The sequence below is a fragment of the Apteryx rowi genome, unplaced genomic scaffold (assembly GCF_003343035.1).
Source record: "Apteryx rowi isolate R43461 unplaced genomic scaffold, aptRow1 scaffold_307, whole genome shotgun sequence".
NCBI classification, from domain to species: Eukaryota; Metazoa; Chordata; class Aves; order Apterygiformes; family Apterygidae; genus Apteryx; species Apteryx rowi.
In genome coordinates, this window is record NW_020449497.1 from 574,705 (window position 1) to 590,262 (window position 15,558).

General features: G+C 37.7%; 1 protein-coding gene across 3 annotated transcripts in view; it reads left to right on the forward strand.

Annotated features, from left to right (window-relative positions):
- Positions 1 to 35: 35 nt before the first annotated feature.
- The window catches only part of NLK (nemo like kinase), a 70,681-nt gene continuing 55,158 nt past the window's right edge, over positions 36 to 15,558 (forward strand). For 2 of the 3 annotated variants that reach the window (XM_026070195.1, XM_026070198.1), the window contains exon 1: positions 36 to 1,357. In XM_026070195.1, the coding sequence (XP_025925980.1) occupies positions 900 to 1,357 (458 nt within the window). In that variant the 5' untranslated portion in view covers positions 36 to 899. The remainder of the gene's footprint in view (positions 1,358 to 15,558) is intronic. The other variant, XM_026070197.1, reaches the window with a different exon arrangement.

Genomic DNA, 15,558 nt, shown 5'->3' on the forward strand with positions numbered 1-15,558 from the left:
GCGCCGCCGCCGCCGCCGCGGGCGGGGGCCGGGGCGCCGCCGCCGTCCCCGCCGCTCCCCATCGCATCCTCCCCTCGCCCCTCTTTCTTCTCCCTCCCCGCTCTCCTTCCTGTCATTCATTTGTCACTTTCCCCGCTCCCATCTTTTTTTCCCCCCTCGCACCTCCCGTCCTCCTCGCGCGCTGCCGTGGGGTTTTCTCCCTTCCCCGTCCCTTTCTCTTCCTCCGTCTATTTTTATCCTCTTTTCGTTCTCTCCTGCCCTCCCCCTGCTTGTCCTCGTCCTGCCCTCCTCGCTCCTGCCGTCCCTCCTCACTCTCTCTGGGTGCTTGTGTGTGTTTCAGGCCTTCCAGGAAAAGTTGCAAACTCCAAGTTCTTTGCTATATTCGAGGGAGCAGGTGCACGCAGAAGGGAGCTATGTAGGAGGTGTCTGGGCTCTCTGGGGCGGTCCTGAGGAGATCCAGGGTGAGGATGTGGGAATGGAAGGGGTAGACTTGCCAGTCCTTGCAGGCTATTCCGGGGGAGTGAGGCCAAATCCTCCTTCTGGAGGGAAGGGGGATTGATCCCTGTATTTCCCCCCCCCCAAAAAAAAAAACACACAGAAAAAAATAACCCAAGTGTGAAACGAGACCCGACCCAGTTGCCCAAGGATGGATTTTCAGTAGCCAACCGCAGCTGGACTCTTGGGGGAAAGGGGTTTTGTGCACGCTGGCTCATACACACACGAAGAGGTTCTCCAATTTTTTTGGCTTCATGAGGAGATAAGGCCAGTTGAGCTCAATGATTTTAAAGGTGGGCCGTGTATGATGAAACCCAACTTCTTCTAAAGTGTAGCAAATTTCATTTTTATGGCCAAATGACAGCTTGACCCAGTTGTTATCCGATCAAAGGGCATTTTTTTGAATGTCTCTTTGTGGCACAACAGCCAACGCAAAAATGATGGCGGCTTACAATGGCGGTACGTCTGCAGCAGCAGCAGGTCACCACCACCACCATCACCACCACCTTCCTCACCTCCCTCCTCCTCACCTCCATCACCACCACCACCCTCAACATCACTTGCATCCAGGCTCTGCAGCTGCAGTACATCCCGTACAGCAGCATGCCTCTTCGGCAGCTGCGGCCGCGGCAGCTGCGGCCGCGGCCGCGGCAATGTTAAACCCAGGGCAGCAGCAGCCATATTTCCCATCACCGGCACCGGGTCAGGCCCCTGGACCAGCTGCAGCAGCCCCAGCTCAGGTACAAGCTGCAGCAGCTGCTGCAGTTAAAGCGCACCATCATCAGCACTCACAACATCCACAACAGCAACTGGATATTGAGCCGGACAGACCTATTGGATATGGAGCCTTTGGTGTTGTCTGGTGAGTAGAGAAAAAACCTGAACCGATTTTCTTCCTTTTCATTTTTTACCAAATCATAATTCATTCTTGTTTTTGTCATTTGATTCGGCGTACAAGAAAGCTGCTTACTACAGATTTTTTTTTACTGGTTCTTGTCTGTTGCTAGAAAGTTGGCTTCACTTGTTTTTGTGGACGTAACAAGGTGCAGAGTGGTGAACAGCAGCCTCCTGCTAACAGGCCACGCTGTCAGTCTCTTTTGAGACAAATGCAACGTGTTTATGTGCCTTCTGTACATTTTATTGGAGGATGTACTCTGTATGGCTAAGCTGTACTTTAAATTTCAGGTTAACAGATGAGTATTAGAATATATGTTTTAACTTGACTTAAGGGTTAGAAACGGAAAGCATATGAAAATGCCTTTCTTACGTCATCTGTCAAGATCTTTATCTAAGAGATTGTTTGACCTGTGGTAGTACACTATATACTACCTAAAACAGCAATACCTGAACTTTGCTCTCCTCTCATAAATGTAAATGTTTTTTCTGTCTTACTGTAGTCCTGCCTACAGTTCTGTTATTCCCCCAGCTACTATTTCAGAGGATTTTTGTCAGTAGAACATAATGTYTTTATTTATTGACCATCTTAAATTAATGTATTTAATTATTATCCTTCAGTATCACTGAAGCAAAACCAGCATGATTTTTGTTTTTTTTTATAAACTGTTGTCCAATTTACTATATTTTGTAACGTTCATTAGAAACATGAAAGATGCCCTAGTTTTGTTTTTGAGAGCAAGCATRCTGCAGCATACTTCCTGTATCACAAATACAGAGTTTAAAGTATATAACTGTGATGTGTCCCTGTAGAACTTTCCGCAGTATTTACTTGATATAACTTTGTGTGTTGCTTAAGGAGCTTTGCTGTCTGTAATTTAATTTTACTGAGACAGAAGTAATACGTGACTGGAGTGGCAGGCTGTACCAGCATACAGTGGCAAAGTGCTTTACAGTAGAGGCCTAAGAAGAGCAAGACATGTTATTCCTTCCCCCACCCTTAAAATTGGTAATTCGTAACGTATCAGACCAATGTTTGTAATAAAATCATGTTTTTAAGAAGACGGAACAAATGGCWTGAACTAGGCATAGGTTAATGTTATAACTGATCTTGTGTTCCTTAATTCAGAATGTGTAGGAAGTTAATTTAAATGCTAAGTTTTCAAAGTCAGAAATGTGATGTTTTACAATTAGTACTGCTGTGTTCTTGCTATGGTGCAGTATAAAAGAGTAAATATAAAAATGAAAACTGAGAAAAAATCTGCTRTAAATATTATCTAAAGACTATTTCCATCTGTTCATATATTTATTTCTTGATAAAGTGTGTATCTTTTAAATTGTAATTCTCCTAGATTTGGTTTAATTTAGGCTGTTATGTAAGATCAGACCTTGTTATCATTTGGTACAAGTATTTTGTTTACCAGTACTTCCTAGGTCTCTGTTTTCTCTATTTTATTTGGAAAAAGAAAAGGTGCAAAGAGATCTGCTTTCATAATAGTCAGTAGAATAAAAGGTGAAGCTGGCATATTTAAATATATCATCATTAAGAATGCTGAGAAGAAAAAGGAAAAATTCTTTGGGTAGAAGTAAGAATGGTGTAACTTTGTGTGCTGGACTGACACAAGGTAGAGCGGTGCCAAAAGTTTCCGCTGATCCTGAGACCTGATTGTACAACTGCGTTCACACAAACACAAGTTGCCGCTAGTGGGACTATGCTTGCAAAGCTGTAACTACAGCTTTTACTTCAAGATAACTAAATTAAAAAAAATGGGGAGGGGGATGTTAGATTAAAAATAAAAGCAGAAGTTTGGAGATTAGCTCTTCTTTGGTATAGTATAAATCTACACAGACTGAAAACATAAYTGGTTGAAAATTAGTTCCTCCTCTTCTGCTCACATACATTTGAATTAAGTGGTCACTGTTAGGCTTTTGGTGTTTAATATTAACTTCTGCAAGTGAATACAGATTGAATTTAAGAATCTGGGTAAGCAAGAATTAAACTGAATTTTAGATTTCATTGAAAACATAAAAGAATGACTGTGTGGTTTTATTTAAGCCATATGAAATAATGGAAATGAACATAAACATCGATTCCATTATTTATAGGTTAAGTTAATTTAGACATGAAAAATGTGTACTTTGGTACAAGTGTAACGTAAAAATTTTAATAAAATAAGAACTAAACTACTTTTAAGTAAGGACTCTGTTCAACCTTGCTTATCTGTATCTCTTTCTGAGCATGTATTGACGCTAATAAATGACTGGGAAGTTCATATATGTGGTTTTGAGGGAAACTGATGTTATTCGACAGATAGATGAAATATTTGATAAAGTAGTCTCTCATCCTACCACTCTGATTTGTCATTGAATTGTCTAGGAAGATGCGACTTATCCTGCAGCTGAGTCCAGCTAGTCAAATAAGTTTTCAGTAGTGAGTGGTTATTGAGTTTCCCATTAGCTTACTGGTAAAGATTTTGACTTGGCTTTTGGATTAGCATTTGTCATCCGTCCGTTTGGCTGGTACTTTATGATGTTTTGGTGTAGCTGATGTGCTGCTGTAGTTTTTCGCTCATGAGGAKCCAAAGCATCGTGCTTCAGCATTTTCATTATTAACTCATGCAGGCTTGTGTCGCCGCCACTGTTATTTGTATACACAAGCTGTATCCTCGTTTATCTAGTCACCATTACATTTTAAATCAACTGTCCTTGGCATGTTATCTCCTTTGACTGCATGTAGATTCTGAAATGAGTTTAACCCCRCTGGGAAAGTAGAAAAGAAGCTCTTGAACAGTCAGGATTTAATTGCTATATTTTTCAGTTTTCACGTTTTAACGCGGAATGAAGATGTGCATACTGTTGCAATACCAAGGTTTGGTGTTTCTGAACTGTGGTAAAAGTGGGGAGGGAAAGAGCTGCTGAAGCAGGAAAAGATGTATAGGTACCTTATCCCAGGCTCTGCAAATTTGCTTAACTGAATTCTAGTTTGGCAAATTACCAGGAAACAAGTTGTTTACTTAATTTGCTGAAAACCAAGCAGTTTGCTCTTTAACTATTCACTATTAACACATTCTTAAAAAGTATTGAAGGAAATCGAGATTTTATTTTCAGTGATAATTCTGTTTGTACCCTGTGCTTCAAAACTTGTATCTGGTTTTTGGAAGTCTTATGTATATTCTAAGAATACAGAAGGAGCTGTCCTTTGCAGGAGTGCTCCCTGCTTTGCTGGGGAGACATGCTACTGCCATCTGGTGGGATTCCTTAAAAAAAAAAAAAAAGTTAAAAAAAAAAATCCAATGAACCTACCATGGTTCATAAGTTTGGGAGCAAGGGGTGAAAAGTTACACCTCCGCAAGAAGAATGGCTTGTGCTGTGTTCGTGCAGTATTCCTAGACTGGCAAAGAGGAACTGCAGCTTCTGTGGAGGTAGACAGGGAATAATCACTTCTGCTGCTGGTCCGAGCTGTTAACGCTGCTGTTGAGGCTCTATYGAAATGTCTGTTGGCTGAGATGCATCCGCTTCCCTGGGATACGCAGCTCTAAGGTGTGCGGGGATCGTGTTTGTCTTGGGTGCGTCTCTAATTTTGAAAAGTTACTGTGGTTCATCAAAGGCTGTGAAGTCGAGCAATCTGCTTTTTTCTTTTATAAAAGCAACGTTATAAGACAACTCTGTGGGAAATGTGTTAAAAATGGCAATAGACAAAAGTATGTAAACTCTTTAAAAAAAAAAAAAAAAAGTCCTGATTTGCACCATTTTACRTTGCAGTGTGGTTTTCAATGTATCTGCTTCTAACACTTTTTATTCGGAAAGTCAGAGAGCAGAATAACATTCCAAAGAGTTTGGCTGTTGATTTTGAGATAGGACATTATGTGCAGGCTGCGTAACTTTTGAAGGCAGAAACAATTTCATCTAAAGTTACAGTTGATTCCTGCCCTTCAGTGGCCTGAAATCACTACAGTAAATGCTGAAAGTATTAAAATAAAAAATGAAAGAAATATTGCATACAATTGATCATTGTGTGGACCCCAGAACTATTTTAAGTGACTTGCATCACTGTACTGATACTGAGCACAACAGCAGGAAATATGTTTCTAGGGTAAACCRATAATCTCCTAACTGTTGCTCTAAAGGAACTTCTCATGCTGAGCAAGCAGGCAATGTGGAACATTTGTTTTGGATAAAGCTGCTAGAATGTTTATTAGGAAAAAAAGAGGTTACAGCTTCAAAAACATATGAATAGCTGCAAGATGAGTTCCCCTTTTGAGGTCAGATATTGATGGGAACCAGGATGACGTTTTGCATGGTTAATGCAAATCCAAGATATATAAGTCCAGTCTAGTAAACATGGAAACTTTAGAAATAGTTGAATTATTAAAATTTTATTTTATGAAATCTTTTAAGACATGTTGGTATGAGAGTTTTGTTTGTTTGTTTTTTTGTAATCTAAAGCTGTTTGTATCATGATCTTTTTCTAGCCCTTTAAAACTTACCTGTTAGAAAAGAAAGACATTTTAATGGCTTTTTCTTTTTCCCCTCCTATTAGTGTACTAGTTGTCCTTTCTGAAAACAGTGGAAGTCAGTGGAAAATATCTTGTGTTAATTAGCGTTTAGGTGGACAGTTGTTTGCTTTACTTTATTTCATCTGCCATTTTGCGGTAATCTGTAATGACTTTGTTTTTAGTATTGATCCAAAAAAACACAAAAGAAGTCTAAAGTTTATCCTGGAATTTTCGTTGTGATTGAGACTGAGCATAAATGGAGAGCTGTAAGCAGGAAGTGATCTCTCTGGTAGGTGGAGCAGAATATCCACCCAAAACGGGATAAAGAGGCTCYGGAAGTAGTAATCCATGCCAGTAATGTTATCTGCAGACAAGATCCCTGCAAAACATTCAAACCAAACAAATCCAAGACAAATCCAAAGAGCTTTTTAAAGTACTGCTATTATAGCTGACTAAGATGTGACAACAGTACTAATCAAGAGGATAACTCAGGGGGGGTTTAAAGGTAGAAAGTCATCTACAACATGATGCATTGTTGTATTGTATTTGGTACATTAAAATTTGCTTTCAGTAATGGGCTACAAAACTTTAAAATTACTAAAWAAAATGGTAAGAAATAGTATAAAAAATTCCTTCACATGTATTTGGAGTACTTGGCTGTCTGTATTGAGTGTTATATTTAGCCTGGCTGATGATCTTCACTCATCTAGGTAAACATAAAACTGTTCCGTTCAAACGATACATCTGCTTTGTCTGCATAAAGACTTTAATAGAAAAATGGAAATGGAAATTTCCAGTTAGAAAAGATTACCACTGCTTAGTTCTTTCTAGTCCCAATAAGCAAACATTTTCCATTAGAAGCTGTGACTGGTATAAATGTCATAATAATTTCCTGACTTCTTATAGATGGCTATATATATATATATATATATATATATAACTATATATATATATGCAACCTTTACTTGTTCACCGGGGTAGACTCTCTTTGCTGCTAGGAAGCTGTCTTGAATGGGTTGGGGATGCTGGATGGAACCATTTCAGATGGGAGCACTGTATTAAATACTTTCTTTTTTGGTGTTCCCATTTTTGAGTCATACTTCAGTGAGTTTTTGTGTCGTCTGGGGCATTTGATGCAGATAAGCAGTGATTTCCTAAGTGAGATATTAAGTCATTTTGATCCAGTTATTTCTTGAAGTAAACCACGAGGATGCCCAAGGCAAAAGAGGCCATAGTGGCAATGGGCACATGACAGAGCAGCGAGCGTATTGTATTTCACACTCACCCTTGTAGTTTAAGAATCTGCAGGTGAATATCTTTAACTGGTATGTCAGTATTTTTTAAAAGATTGCTTTATCTAAATTGGAATCTGATTTTTTTAAATTTTTTTTATTTGTTAAGAAATATAGTGGAACAGTGACCTTACTCTTTTTTTTATATATATGGGATATTTTGAAATTTATATGTTGGGGTTTTTTTCAAATTTCATGAAAAGAAGTATTCTGTTAACATTTAAATGCCTCTTTCCCAACAGTGTTGAATTAAATGAAATGCATGTACCTTGCATTTAAATTAGACYTTGGGAGCTAAGTGAAATAGTGTCTAAGTATTATGCTAGATTGTTTATTGTCTTGTAAGGTGATGCAAGAATGAAGGAATATAGATGACTTTTTTCCTCAAAGTTGGAGTAGCATCATTTTGAACAAATTAGTTCACTGTAAATTATTCAAAGGTCAGCATTTCACAGCTGACTTCAAAGGTGTTTGTTYGATTGCGACACCTGCAAATCCTGATGTTATTTGTACCCGTATGCAGCTGTGTACAATACAGGTAGATCATGGTAGATCATGAATTCTGCAAATGTTATAGCTGAACAGCTTGTAACTGGATCTACCATCCAATCTTGGTTTTTCAGAAGACGTATTTCAGGCGTTCTTCTCCCCTCTCCCCCATGTACTTTTTCACTTCTTTTCAGGAGAGCGTTAAATTGCCTGTTTCACCAGTCGCAGRACGCAAACGCTTGCGGTGCCTGTGAAAGGGTCGAGGCGTAAGCGTGCGTATCAGTGGTCTGCGATGAGACGGGGAAGTAAATAAAGCCGGTAACAAGTTGGTGTGTTGTACACGGCTGCTAGATGCGACTCGGCTGTGTTGCGGAGGGAAACAACTGCTTGATTTCTTGGGGGAATGATGGGTTTGAAAGTGAAAATTGCTTTGGGGAGGTAAAGTAGAAGGAAGCCTTTGGGATATATGTGAAGTGGTTTTTGATTATTTGTAATGGTTATATCTGGGTCTCATTTGCATTAATCCACCAATTTAATCCAATTCTGCCTTCTAGTAGGAATGGAGTATTAACAGACAAATTCAACTTTTCATGAGAGAAAAGTTAGCTCAAAGTTGTACAGAGCTTACTTAAATGGAATTTGTGTTTATTAAATGAATAATAATTTGTTAATAATTATTTATATTTTTGAAATTTAATATTTAAACCTTTTCCCATAAAGAACAGTGGTTCAAATATTAGAAAATATGAGAATTGAAAAGTTGGCTTATTCTGTAAAACAAAACATAGATGAATGAGTTTGTGATGGAGGGAGAGGTTTGGGGGAATAATATTGAATTTTAGGTCAAATTATTTCTGCAGGCTCCTGTATGTAAGCAGATCCATCTGTTTGGTACTTGGGGGTTAGCTTTTGAAGCTCTGTTTGTCTGAGTTGTTTATAGGCAAATACTGAACAGCAGCTTGACTATTAGCTTTTGTGTACCAACAAAATATAGCTCCCAGGTTTTTTATATGGAAGTTTTTGTCACTTGAGCATAGCATTCTTTTGATTTCTTAATAAGAAAAGTTGCAATGGAGCAGTTGATTACTTGAGCACTTTTTGCATAAATTTTTTCCCCCCTTCTGTACTTTTAAGAGATGRTCCCTTTAGACTGAAGTGGAGCAGAGAAAATGTTACATGATCCAATAGTAATTCAGTTGGGTGGAACGTGCAACTGGATTCCAGCATTTTATCAGTTTACATCTATATTCTGCTTGGTCGAAGAAAGGTTCCCCACTTTTGAATATTTGATGTCCACCTTTATAACCATTTCAGTGCTATCAATGGCCTGGTAACAACTGTGTTCTCATACAGTGCTTGGTATAAGTTCTACTGAAGCAATGTTAATTATTTGCAAGTGGCAGTTTTACCTACGCTAGACAGAATTATCTATACCAGACAAAAATTAGCACTGCAACAGCAGCAAGCAACATGACATAAAGTAGTAAAGGGAGTGTAATGACTCCAGGTTTCCTGGCACGTATGTTTAAATTATGACCTGTAATATCGCATAAATATTTGGGAATTTTTGTTACAGAATTTCTACTAATTGTCTAGTTTGGCTGCATTTTGAATTTTCACAGTAATTAGACTAGTCTAATAACCTCTTCATAGCTTCYCTTAAAAAAAGGTGGGGGGGAGGTTGTTGCTTAAACCTCTCAAAGTGGATTTAGTTTAATGTAACTCAGCAGTTTACAAACAACAAAAATAGCTAACAAAGACTTAGTGCTTTAAATTTACAGATATAAAATCAGCTTCAAGGTATAACTGGCTATGTAGTGTTAATTTGATTATGCTTAGGTATAAAAATTGTGGAAAAAAGTCATGTTGTAAGACAAAGAGGAAGAAGGCATAAGAAAAGCCCTTCACTGAGCAGATGTACAGGTTACAGAATGTATTGTGGGACTGTCCTAACTGGTCCAAATAGGATTCCAAGTGAGGCCAAAAATAAATTATGTATTTTCTTGCATGTTTGAAACTGCTTTTKTTGGGTATATATTTGCAGTGTTTAGATTTCTGTTAGTCCGGTTTCTGTACTCATTCATTTCCTCTGAAGATTTTTCTGAGAACAGAACTAGCTACTTCATTTAATTCATTAAAAAACAGAAGTCCTTAGAACAGAGACTAAGATGATACATTGATTCAAAAGTAAGTGGTCAGTTTAGATCTCAAAACCCTTCTGGAATATGGAAAGTAATGTAAAAGGTAGGATCTGTACTCACAACAGCATCTAGGGGGTCTACTGAAAACCCATTTATTTCTAGTTGAAAGAATCCAGTWTAAAGAAACTAGGCTCAGTTACTGCAATTTCCTCTGTAACCTGGAGAATTTAAGAATAAGCACTTGACTAAAGATTAAGTTACAAATATTATTACAACAGTAATCTGTCTGAAAATGTTTGGATTTTGTTTCTGAAATTCTAATATGTAGTATGCCTGGTATTATTACTTAATAGTTGATGTCCATTTCAAATTTCTGTAATAGTTTGTGTAGTAACTATAGGCAATTACTATGTTCTATATTGTTTAGCACTAAATATTTAAAATGGTATAATCACTTTCTGTAAACAAATTACAGTCTTAGTTTTCCAAAATGTAGCCTGTGTTTGCATTGACTAAACTAGTAAATGGACTCACACGCATTAGTGTAAGGTCTTAGGTTTAGAGTTGTATAAATCCCCTCCCATACTACCAGTTACTGGAAATAAGAGTATATGGTGACGTGAGTCCCAGAGATGGACAGGAACTGAAGCCTGCAGAGCCGAAGAGTGGTATTTCTGGGAGGAGAGTCTTGGGATGAGGATGGATTAACTGGAAATACAGCATGGATGAAACAGGAGAGTCTCCCTGCGCATGAACTGTCCCATTGGCCAGGGCAACAACTGTGTTTTGCATCTGTCAGCGATAGGATTTCTCCAAGACGCCAGTTACCTTGTCGGGATTGGAATCCTGCAGATTGGTTTATAAACCCAGGAACAAGCTGTGTAGCTCTTGAAGTTGTCTGATGTGGACGTGCTCAGCTGTTCTACAAACACTTACGTGCAGTAGATGTAGACAAAGGCTCAGTGTTGTGATTTGAAAGTACATCACATAGTGGAGGCTATAAGCTTTGCTTTATTGTGAGTCAAACCAACTATTACGTTCAATTTTGYAAAGTAGACCCCTGAGTGAGGTAGTAGATGCTTATCTGAAAGTGGCTTATGACAGGCAGTACAAATGTGTATGTAAAGGACAGAGGCTTACATGGTTAATGCATTTATATTGATAATAATATTTAACTRTAATAAGCAGCAACAAGCAAAAAAGTGAATGCAAGTGGTAGTGAATGGGATGSGTAGTGAATGGGAGAGTAGCTAAAGGTAGTACAAACCATAGCAATTATCTGCTCTCTAAATACAGAGTGGTTATAAAAGTTAATGTTGCAACAGTAGGCCATGCTTTTTAGAAACGATAACGGTAATATATCTTATTTAAAATGTATTTTTTCACTACTTTGTTCTGACAGYCCCTTTTCCTCCCTTCCACCCCTTTTTCTTATTTTCTGGTATTGTCCGTGGTATTTTGTATGAAGTGTAGCTTATCAASAGCATGTTTAAATACAGACAGTAGCATTTACATAGGAGGGCAAAATACGGAAGATAGACACTGCTCCTCTGTGGCAATGCTGGAGCTCTTTGCGTAGTCAGTACATTCTAGGAGTGACCTGGAAATGAGTAAAGCCATCTGCTTTAGAGGAACGTGTAGCGTTCTGCGTATGCTGTGTACGCCATCGTGGAAGCCTGTTGAAATCCTTAGGGCTTTCTTTAGTCCCCTGCTTCCAAATCCTGTGCTAATGTACTAGGTAACGTACGTTAGCAGATTGCTTTCAATATATGACAAACCAGTTAATTTAGCCAGTTTATCACATACTGCCTCATTTAGTCTKCTGTAGATACTGTTTGGTGAATTTGTAGATGATAACTTCCCATCTTTAATAGACCCGGATCTGGTATTTAAGTAAATCTAAAGGCACATGCTGTACAACTCCTTTGTTGAACTGATGCGCTACAGCTTGAACGGCGAACAGAGGAGAACGGGCTACAGACTGGCCTGTAGGTGCTTGTGACCCGGGCATTTGGATCACAGAGCTGATAGCTTTTACTGAATTCCCCAACTCCTACATGTCCAGCAGTGCCTTAATTTGGCCAAAATATTAATGTATTAAAATCATCAGGGTGCAGTTGCTTTTAATAGTGGATATATATTGTAGCAGTACACTGGTATCCTTGATTTCTTAGATTGTCAGCACATTTCTCTAGCTTTCAGGGTTCTATAATTTTGCTGTAAACTGCCAGTTGGGAGCTGCTCTAATCATAGAAAAAATAATATTAATTTCAACTTAATTCAGTTATGTAATGTGTGAGTGCATACAACTTGATGCAATGATATTGAAATACTTGAGTGCATACAACTTGATATAAGTGCAAACAGGAGACCAGACAAACTCCATTAGGTGAATACTGCTTTTTACAAAAATGCATTGCTATTTAATACACTAAAATATATGCTTTAAGGAGCTTGCAAGCAACTGAACAAATATAAATATTCATAGAAGTCTCATTATTTTAAATAAAGACTTGATTTCTCTTTGTACTGACATGTAGCTTTAAAGTCAGAATGGTAGAACAATCTGGACTTCATTCAAACTATATTTTTTTACTTTTGTTATGAGTGAGTGATGGATGAATAAAGGTAGACTTATGTCAGCCTTGATATTAAATAGCTTTCATGACTATGGTTGACTTTGGAACACTGCCATGTACAGTGTTTAAAAGTGCTCAGTAAGAGCTTGAGCTTTAATCATGAAGGCAGTAACAGAATTAGTATGTCCTAGTAGTATCTTTAATTTCCTGCTGTGTTTTTTTTCCTGTAAAAACTTGGGAGCATGTATGAGTGAATGAAATTTTTATGCTGTTTGAGACATTGTTTATAACACCAGACTGATGATAGCAGAATCATTTTATAGAATATTTATTCTGATAGATTATCTTCTGTTATTTCACTAACTTTTTTAGAACACGATATGATGGTATTTGTACCTAATTGGAAAACAAATGAATTCAGAGCTTTCTGTTCAAGAACTCTTGCAGGAAATTAAAATGTAATGGGATGGTAGGAATCCTTGGACTCCAGAACATGATTTTTTCCCCCATTCACTTTCATATCCGCATACATTTTAAAAGCTGCAAAATAATGCTCCTCAGAGAAACTGGTGTTTTAGCTTCCTTGTCATTTTGGCATGGTGATATTTCAAGTTTTAATCCTAAACCTATTCCAGGTTTTACAGTAATATTTTTCTTCCTTATTGTGGCACCACCAGGCGGTGCTCTTATAGTTTTCTTCATTTTCCAATCTAAACGCAGTTTGAGAATAGAATCTCTGCTCAATGGGAGCAATAAAACKGAGGTTGCTGATGAACTGATGGTCAAGTGGTTATTCTGGCCTTCATCTAAATTGGTAATGTTTTTCTGAAAAGGCACTGACTTTCCCTTCTCTCCTGAAAGTGTGTATAGGGCCTTTATTCTTCCATTAATACATTTTAATATTCTGCTTAATATTAATACTTGTAACTATTTTAGTCAGTGATACTTTTTAAATCGTAAAGCTTATTTCCTAAAGGTTACCTTTATCACCTCGTTTTAAGTGTGCTCTGAGTCACATAGAAATGTCTAAATCTTTCTTTTATTTATCTTTGATAATATCAGTGTTTGTAATCATAGCTTCTTTTTCTGAAGGGAAATTCTCTTCTAAAGGTTCTTTTAAAAATAACAGTTGGAGACCAAAATATAAATCAAGATTCAAAAACCTGATTTCAGAAAAAGAAAACGTGTGTGTATTTCTTCAGCATAAATATAATTTTCACCTATCAGTTCCATGTGATAATAACCAAACTTCCAAATCTAGATCAGCAGGTTTCTGTGGTATTCAGTTAAAATCATATCTCAAATAAGCTATAGCATACAAATTTGTATTTCCAGATTTTTCAGATGGAACTTGTGTTTTATAATGAGTTAAGTCAGCTGGAGTGACAGCTATAAATTGTCCCTCAAAACAGAAGGAGGATCTCGTGCAGTGACTATAGCGTAGCTGAGGTGATCTCTCAAATAAGACTTTCTTTTCATATTCCAAAATAAACATGAGAAAAAGACACTTGATCTGAAATTCAAATGAAGAAACAGAAACACTGAATTTAAGAATTCAAAATATAGTCAGATTTGCTAAAGTTCTAATTAAAGTGTGATTTGATTTTATTTGTCTTTGGAACAACTCTYGCATTTGGTACTGTGACATATTCGTCATTAGAAAAGATTTTAGATTTTTCCAGGTAGACAAATATTTCAGTGACTTAAATAGTATGCATGGGAGAACTGTAGAGAAAGGAGGAGTATTTGCCTGCAAATAGTCAAAAGTTATTCCATAAAGGCAGTGGCAGTTTTCAGGAACGAACAATCTTTCCCGTTTGAAGTCATCGCTGAGGTCGGTGCTAACGCTTTGCGAACTCTCCAAGTGAGACCTGGAAGCCCGTCTGGTTGTAGGGTGGGAAGGAGAGCAGCGCGCATGGAGTCTCGGTCACTGGACTTCGTTTCACTGAAAACCATCTTATTTTCCTTTTAACTCTTTGGTTTCCTAACTAGTAAGCTAAGGTTTATTACGGTTGCAGGAGATACAGGAAAAGTTATATCATAGTCCATGTTGAACCCGTTTCATTTCACTTTTACCTGGAGTGGAAGTTCACACTCCACTGATTTCTGARAAATGTGTCTTTCTGACTGCAGCAGAGTTCCTCTTTAGCCCCCCCCTTTCCCCCCCCACTTTGTTTTTAAAGACCTTTGGCAACCGATATGTATTTATTTGAAATCACTAAATAGCAGTTTCCCCTACCCAGAGATTATATGGTAAGCAGAACAAAAGTATTTAAAAAGGGCCTGTTCTCTTACAGCAATATAACTTTTTCTTTGGGTGTTTCTGCGAAATTCTTGCTGGCTCACTTGCTTCAAATCTCTGACGTGGAGGCAGATTATCTTGCAGGTCAGCTTTACGGAAGGAGGAAGAGAATGTAGCAGTTATTTCCAGACTGCTTACAATCTGTCTTTCTTAATTTCATAAGTTCCTAGGCTAGCACTTTTCGATAAAATAAGCAAGAGAATTTTCAGAATCTCTTAATCTCCATATCCTTTCCCCATGTACCTTTGAAATCCTGTAGACCAGACTTTCTCCTTGATGTTGATTTGTAGCTTGTGGGTATGTTGATGAAGCAAAACTATCCTTCTTGTTATTCTGACTGACTGAAGGGACATGGATCAAATAAATCATTGGAAAGACATGTGATATTCCTAAAATGAATAGAGATCAATGTAATACTGCACAAGGTTACAAAGGTTAAACTGCACTGAGTGCTTAGCTTCCAAACATGCTTTGACTTCAACAGTTGTTGCAACTGGCTTGAGCTGTGGCTAATGATTTAGAAAGGTGCATCTGCAAACTGGCTGTTACCTCCTCGTATACATGTATCTGATAGACAGAAAACAAGACGCATGTAAACAGTATTATTGTAGTTCTCTGCCATTTACAGACTGAAGGTACACTGAGAATAAAGTTTGTCTCTCCTGACTTGGAACTTTAATAGTAAGTTTGCCATTGAATTTATGGTCAAGCAACCATACTGTCTCTGATCGTAATTATTTAGTAACATGTTTCTGGAAAGTAGATGACACACTATGACTTTCCCTTTTAAGGGAACTTTTATTGGATGACTTTGAAATTTTTAAAAGTCAGTTCATAAAAGCTACTTTCAAAAGCAYGTGTTATAAGAAT